The 7,926-nt window shown below is 43.2% G+C and overlaps 1 protein-coding gene across 1 annotated transcript in view; it reads left to right on the plus strand.

Annotated features, from left to right (window-relative positions):
- Window positions 1-7,709, plus strand: part of SLC24A2 (solute carrier family 24 member 2) — a 230,521-nt gene extending 222,812 nt beyond the window's left edge. The window contains exons 10-11 of the mRNA XM_028150743.2: window positions 1,517-1,683; window positions 5,824-7,709. Coding sequence (XP_028006544.2) covers window positions 1,517-1,683; window positions 5,824-6,073 — 417 coding nt within the window. The 3' untranslated portion in view covers window positions 6,074-7,709. The remainder of the gene's footprint in view (window positions 1-1,516; window positions 1,684-5,823) is intronic.
- The last annotated feature ends 217 nt before the right edge of the window (window positions 7,710-7,926 follow it).

Consider the following 7,926-nt stretch of genomic DNA (forward strand, 5'->3'; position numbering starts at 1 on the left):
CTGCAAAAAACAAAAAGCTTCAATTTTCATAGAAACGTAGGTTTATTTGCTGAATACAAAGGGCTGAAATAAATGAGTAAGTTAACATAAAGTAATATAACATTTTAATAAAAATTAATTTTTTTGAACATTAACTACCAGACACTGAATAACTGCACAAATTAATAAGCGTAACGCAAATAAACCTATTTTTCTTGTTCTCCAAAAGCGAAATATTTCCTGTTGCGCTCAGCAAACAAGTCAGTACAAGATTAATGACGTGGCAATCGGCTGCTAAATTATTCGCTGCTGGTATTAGTGGAGAGAAATGATGCGCCTGCACATAAGGCGCGTAAGGGAAATGAATGCAACACAATTACAGTAATCAGTCATTAGCAAATGTTGTAGTTCGTTATTAATAATTATGTATAACAGGATATTGTAAAAATTAAGTTACAGAATTTTTATTGAAATGTTTCTTACATACCGTTATATTGCCTAGGCCACAAAAATATTCATTGTGGGCCGCATGCAGCCCACGGGCCGTGAGTTTGACATGCTTGGGCTAGAACGATGCCTGATCAAACTCATCAGTCTGTAAAAGACAAGACCAAAAGAAAATATAATTGCTCCCCTGGCCTTTCAATAACGTGTGCCATTTACTTTTCCACAAATTACACTTAGTCCTCACCACCACCTTGAAGCACCGCTCTATAGACAAGAAAGGGAGGGTCAAACACATGGCACAGTGCATTCAGTTAGCAATAGGTCAAGTGCTTAATGAATGCCACAGCCAGCCCTTGGACCAGGTCCTCTAATTCCCTAAACGACGGTTTCTTCATCGCTGCCTTGCTGATTTACAGTTCTGTATTATCAAAGCAAAACCAGCCCGGATCAAGTCTCCTGTGGAAAATGGTAGTTTTAAGTGTTTGGGAGGAGGTTATGGACACTAGGATCTGTTCAGGAAACACGGGGATGCTGGGTGTAACTCTTTAACCTTCAATGGTAAATCCAAGGACATCTGCCACAGAATCTGGAGCCATTGCCAGACACTGACCAGTTGTTTTTTGTTTTAAACTAATTTTCTGCTTCCTCTGCCCAGTCTTAGTAAACACCATACAGAGGCTGCCCTGTGTAGCCTTTTTGAGATTATCTGTCTAAACCTTATGTGAACATTCCCAATCTCTCGGGTATCATTAACATATAAACTCTATGGCAATGATTGTAGCTTATTCCTCTTTATCATTTCAGTGCTCAGCATAACCCAGAGAAGGAACTCATTAAAAGGGTGTTGCATTCCAAAGGACTTGTATGCATGCATATGAGCATAACCGATGGACACAGACACTGGGGCAGTGGGGGCTTGCCCGGGATGGGGATGGCGGGAGGGGGGATCAATTGGGGTAAAAGAAGACATATGTAAAACTTTAGAAAATAAATAAATAAATAAAATAAAAGGGTGTTGCATTGAAATGTTTGTGGTTTGAGTGGTTTTTTGACTACAAACTCTCACGTTTGTCCCTGTCATCACTTTTAGGTTGGAGAGACAATTGGCATTAGTGAAGAGATTATGGGTCTGACCATCTTGGCCGCTGGGACCTCCATCCCTGACCTTATCACCAGTGTCATAGTGGCCCGGAAGGGGCTTGGGGACATGGCTGTATCCAGCTCTGTCGGAAGCAACATTTTTGACATCACCGTAGGGTAAGTAGAGACAGTTCTGTAAAGATGCACATCAGCTTCATTGCTGTCTTTGAAGCTGTGAAGACATGACCAGACCAGGATCTCTGAGCCCAATACTAACCAATGTCAATAGCAAGTAAAGACTGGGAGTACCATTCAGTGTCACCAATTCCATTTTTCATTTTCAGAAAACTTTAATGAGGAATAAGTTATCCCTAGACAGGCAAAAACACGGAGTGAATGTTGTAGGAAGTATTTTAAGAAAATTTCACTTCTGTGATTGCATGGGCTACATGTTATGATTATTCAATAGTCAGGCTTATCTGAGATGATCTAGTAGTTTCACTATATGTTTTTTCATATTCTAATTCTAAATAAAGTCCCTACCAATCTCAGGTGAGATTTGGATTCTAAAGCAGACTGGAACAAACATACCAGTAGACCCGGCAAAAATATCTCATCTTCTTCCTTGGAAAGGGCTAGCAGGTTCGCATTATCGTTTGTTTATCTGTGCTGGTGAAGATGTGCTAGGTGTTTTGAAAGTTGGAAGATGAGATCTGTTCTTACAGTTAAGCAGACTGGAATTCTCAATGTGAATAAGCTCTAAAGTGGCTTACACTGGGGAGGGGTGCCGTTTCATTAACAGTCAAAAAGTAAAGTTAGTCTGATAAATAACCTTCAATGGCAGCCCCCTGAGAAAGTAAAGCATGGGGTGTTATCCTGTATTCCCAGGAGAACTGGGCTTTGGACACTTGAATTTGGAAACTCACTTAAATGGATCTGCTCTCTCGTTGAACTTTTTGGATATTGTCTCTCTTATACCTCTCCATTACCTAATATATATGATAGTAATTTTTCATTCAGTGTCTACGATGTGCATTGTACATACATTTTTACTCATTTAAACCACACAGAGATTCATAAGGTATTTTATGATCCTCATTTTTCAGATAAGGAAACTGAAGGGTGCAGAGTTCATAGTAAAAGAGGTAGCTGGGATTTGAAGAGTCTGTCCTTTCACATGTAGCACTATCTGTGCATAAAGCCTGCTTTGAGCGCTACTCTCTAAACCACCTTTAAGTTCCAAAGGTGCCCTCTCCTGCCATACTTCCTTTCTTGACTGGCCCCTGTCACTCAACAGCCCTCCCTGCCTGGAAAACTCCAACTTACTTTCCAATGTCAACTAAAATGAGGGCTTCTCTGATTCTCTTGGGCCTGTACTCTTGTCATGGTCATGTACATCAGTCTACCTGCTAAACTGAACTCCCTGAGAGCAAAAACTCACCAAAGCCTAATACATTGCCTAATGCTTAGTAGTAGCTGGACAAATGTTTGCAGGATGGATGGATGGATGGATGGATGGATGGATGGATGGATGGATGAACAGGTGCCTTAAAAGGTATATATTTCAAAGGAAGGGTATCCCTAATATAAATAATATTTCGCAGCTCCGCTGCCTACACTAGAGTAGTTTTCTTGGCCAATCTCTTGTAAAAAGGAAAACAAAATGTTCAAAAGTATAAAAAAGAAAATCCTAAAAACTGGGGAAAATTACAAGTGTTCTAAGTCATATTTGTCAGGTTTTTTTTTTAAATAAATATTCTAGGAAATTGCAAAATGTTTTTTGTTCATAGTTCTTAAATTGTATATTAAGTAACAAATGAAAGTTGAAAGAAAAATCACCCCTAATCCTACTACCCAAGAATAACATTAGCTTTTGTGTGTTTTCTTCCAAATATTTCACAGTTGTCTTAGGGAATATTCAGTTTTATCTTCTTAGAGGGCTTTTCTTTTTCCATTTTAAAGGCATTTATGCCTGGCATGGGGTAGGCATCTGTTAGCAAATTAGTAAGTCAACCATTTTTCTAAGCTTCTTCATAGCTCTCATAATTAACATTTTATGGCTTTAAAATATCCCATGCTGTTGCTTTTCAGTTTAACCATTATCCTTTAGTAAGTCCTTTCTATATTTTCTAATTTCCTGCTATTTTGAGTGTTTCTATGAACAGTTTTATGCAGAAAAAAAATACTTCTCTTTTAATCATTTTAAATAGGATAAATTCTTTCAAGAAATATTGATGAGTTAAATATTATGAGCATCTTAATGGCTGTTGATGTATATTTTTCCAAAAGTCTTTCCCAAGAGTTTATACCAATTTACAAAGTTTTGGCAATATATTGAGTGTAAAAGTTCATAGTCTTACCTTCATTTTCTTTTTACTTAAGATTATTATATATTCACGGTAAAGGATTTAGATAATATATATAAAGCATAAATACAAATCACTGATAATTCATCACTACTTAACAAGTTCCCTATTATTAGAGATTAAGATATACCCAATTTTTCACTACTCAAAATAACACAAATTATCATTTTTCTGGATAAAGTTACATCTGCATTTTGAATTATTCACTATGCTCCATCCCTGACAATAGAACTGATATCTCAAAGGTCTGAAAAATGTCATTTTTCCAAAAGGGTTTTTGCCTATTTGTGGTGCCACTAACCACCTCTTTACCAGAACTACTCTGAGTGTGTGTATGTGTGTGTGTGTGTGTGTGTGGCTTACAAGCTATGGGAAGTGTGTAAACAGAATTGCCCAGGGCAAGTCCCAGAAGAGGTTTTGTATCATCAATACCAGCACTCCCCTCCCCTTTGCTGACGGCAGGGTGCCTGGGTGCCCCCTCCTGCCGAGAGCTGGAATTGCACCCATTCCCTGCAGTGGCCTGTGGAACCCTCCCCTCCTGACATCTCCACTGAAGTAAGCGCCTCCCAGTCAGGTTCTTGTGAGCAAAGTGCCTGTAAAGGATCACCACGAGGCAGTTATCAATCACTGCAGCTTGGCCCAGGTTAACACAGGCTCCTGGATGGGGGCCCGCATGCGCCAGGCGCTGGGAGTTCAAAGATACGTACGTATGGGCTCTACCTTCACATGCACTCTCTCCAGCAGAGGAGACAGGGGTGTAAACTCACGGTCCCTTTGCTCATTGTTTCTCTCAAGCCCCGTGCTTTTCCATTGGAGAGCGTTGTGTTTGGAAAGGGTGCCGCCTCTTCCATACAGCTGAGGCTAGAGCCCAGTGATGGGCAACCTTTTGAGCTTGGTGTGTCAAACTTCGCCAGAAAACTGAGCATAACGCGGGTAGTGTGTCACTTTGAGGAAAAAACATTATTTCGCAAATGTTTCATCCTCAGGAGCAGCAAATGTTTCATCCTCGGCATGCGGCCGCCTCAGAATTGAACCTGGGACCTTTCAGTGCTGACACGCGTGTCATAGGTTCGCCATCACTGGCGCTAGGCCGAAAGGGAATCTCCCTTCGCCCTAGGCTGTGCAGAGGGCTCAGCCCCTGGTGGCAGGGTTCAGTTTTCCCCCGTTTTCAGCCATGTCCCTTCCAGAGGGGCCTGGCCCACTCTCATGGTGCGCCTGGCAGCTAGCTCCTCTGCTGTCTTCAGAGTCGCCATTCTGGTTAGGAAACAAAAGATGTCATATTTTAAGTCAAATGCAAAGGGAGAGAACAGGTATAAAAATCCATAATAAAGTTTTTTAAAATCACATCACGAATGTAAGATACTGTCTTCCTCAGATCTCTCAGAAAGGTCGTTTTTAGTGAAAAGGATGTCCCATCTTTTCCAACATAAACTTCAGGCAGCTACGTGGCATTGGCCCCACCATCAGCATGTATTTTCACTAGCTTTTCAGGTTGTTAACTAAGCCATTGCCATTTCTCTCTCCATTTAAAAAGAATAACTTCTCCATGTTCACGGCTGATTTCCATATATTTTCTCCATTTGTCTTCTCCTCCTCTCACCCAAATGCTCAAGGTCACCCCTGGAGGTCTGAGAGGGACATTTTCATCTCAACTAGGGATGATTATTTCAAAACCAATTCAGAAATCACCTGTCGCAGTCATGTCTTTGATGGGATCCAACTGGAGAACACATTCTCTCCCCGCTCCCTCATTCGGAGGGGAAATAGATAACGGTTTTTAAAACTCGCCTGACTCCCTTTGTGACTTCCAGGCCAGCCATGCCCAAGTCACAGTGAGCCTAACAACACACCCCTTTCCCACTATAGATTCCAAGAAGCTAAGGTTGCCTCACCTGCCTCCTTCACCCTGTCTGCCTGCTCCCTGCCAACCCTGTCCTCTCCCCGCCCGCAGGCTCCCGCTGCCCTGGCTCCTGTACACCATGATCCACAGGTTCCGGCCCGTGGCCGTGAGCAGCAATGGCCTCTTCTGCGCCATCGTCCTGCTCTTCATCATGCTGCTCTTCGTCATCCTCTCCATCGCCCTCTGCAAGTGGCGGATGAACAAAGTGCTGGGCTTCATCATGTTCGGCCTCTACTTCGTGTTCCTCGTGCTCAGCGTCCTCCTCGAAGACCGGATTCTCGTGTGCCCCATCTCCATCTAGAGGAAAAGCCATATCTTGAACCAACAGCCCAGGTGGGACCCCCGCTCTGGGTTCTAGACTCTCTGATGTCTGGAGAAGAGGCAGCGGGCACCCAGCCCGGGCGTGTGGCGTGGCCCTCCTTGGTGGACGTGAGGAGGGGTGGACCCATAAGGACCCGCCCGCTTCACAGACTGCTGCCACCCTTGCCTGCTGAAACGGCTTCATGCGAGAGGCAGAGAGAACTGTCCATCCGAGGCTTCTCTGCACTCACCACGGACGGGTACTCCTCGCTGGTCGGAGGTACATTCTCGGTAATGATGCAAACAGTGACAGAGCTGCGTATACACCTATAAGATATTCAGAGTATAAATAGATGCACATGAACACACCGCCTGTTCCTGTACTATTCCTCTCCTTCCACACCTATAGAGTCATACACACCTGTACACAAACACAAAGAAACACCATATATATAAAATTATATATATATATGTATGTATATATAAATACACATGCATCTTTTCAGGGATAGCTCTAATATATTTATAATATCTATTTGAAGAGGGGCATCGACCTTCTGTGTGAGCTTTACCTCTTTAGGGCAAGAGGTACACCAATGGAATCATTGCTGTGACCTTCTGCCTAACCTTGGACTTCCTGGGATCCTGCCGGGTGAGGTGGATGCTTCAGGGACGTAGGTTTCGGGAGAGAGGGCTGGGTGGAGAGGGTCTGTCGTGGTCCTGGGTTGAGCCCTCCAAACATTTCCACAAGCCAAACAGGGGAGACTCTCTGCCCACCCCACAGGGTTACCTGGGACAGAAGGAGGTCAAACCCGGACTTGGTCCACACTGGTTTGGGGGCAGAGGGACGGTAACCAGGGTTGTTGTTTTTGGTTTGTTTTAAATATATATATAATGCCCCAGCATGCGAGTAGAAACTATGATTGCAAGCCAAATTAGCACTTTCTAGGACAGCGAGACTATATAAAATGAACCTCTGCTGTTCCCATGCATGTCCCATTGCCATCAAAAGAAGGGAGGCAAGTATAGATGCAGTTGTCATTTAGACACATTTTGATGCTAAGGGCTCTCATATAATCCAAATGCTGCCCAAAGAGCCTGGATATGCTAGTACAATAAGAAATTCCATCCAGTAGAGGCGCGTAGTGAGAATTGCCACCTAATGGGAATGGAAAGCATAGTTCTTCAAAGCATCTTCCAGTGTGATCATAAAGGGCTTCGGTGTCTGAAGAAATGATTACTCCTTAAATAGAGCTCAGTGGACTCTGACCAATACTGCTTGGGTTGAGGCAGCGTAGAGATGTTTAGGAAGGCATTTGCACACGAGGAATGTTTCTGAGTCCTCTGTGGAGTGGTGCCAAGACCAGGATTTAAAGTTCATGCACCATCCGTGTTTCTCCTGCCATCAGGACCCACCTGGGACTCTCTCTAGCTTACAGAGTACACAGAAGGCTATACGCGACAGCTTCTTCACACTGGCCTCCAGCCAGCCCCGCCAAGGTGTTGATTTCCTGATTTTGCTCAGCATTCATGGGATAGTTTCATTCCATTCATGCAGTGCCCCCAGGTTCTGTTTGACACCGTGTGTGATTTCTCAGATCTATGTGAATAGAAAATAAAACCAGCAGGGAAAAAATACGGCCTACTAAATTGATGGAAAATACGCAGTCTTTCATTTCCCCGAGTTACCCTTTTCCTAAAAATCAGTTGAAAAAGTCCATTGAGGGTGGCTCATTATTCCATACTCATCCTACACCCAAGCTGGCACACACCTCATCCAGGGGCTCTACCACTCATGTTCTCGTCTCCAGTCTATTGTGTCACTGACACGGCTGTGATTTAGTTGTGAGCACA

This window comes from Eptesicus fuscus, chromosome 15 (assembly GCF_027574615.1).
Source record: "Eptesicus fuscus isolate TK198812 chromosome 15, DD_ASM_mEF_20220401, whole genome shotgun sequence".
NCBI lineage: Eukaryota > Metazoa > Chordata > Mammalia > Chiroptera > Vespertilionidae > Eptesicus > Eptesicus fuscus.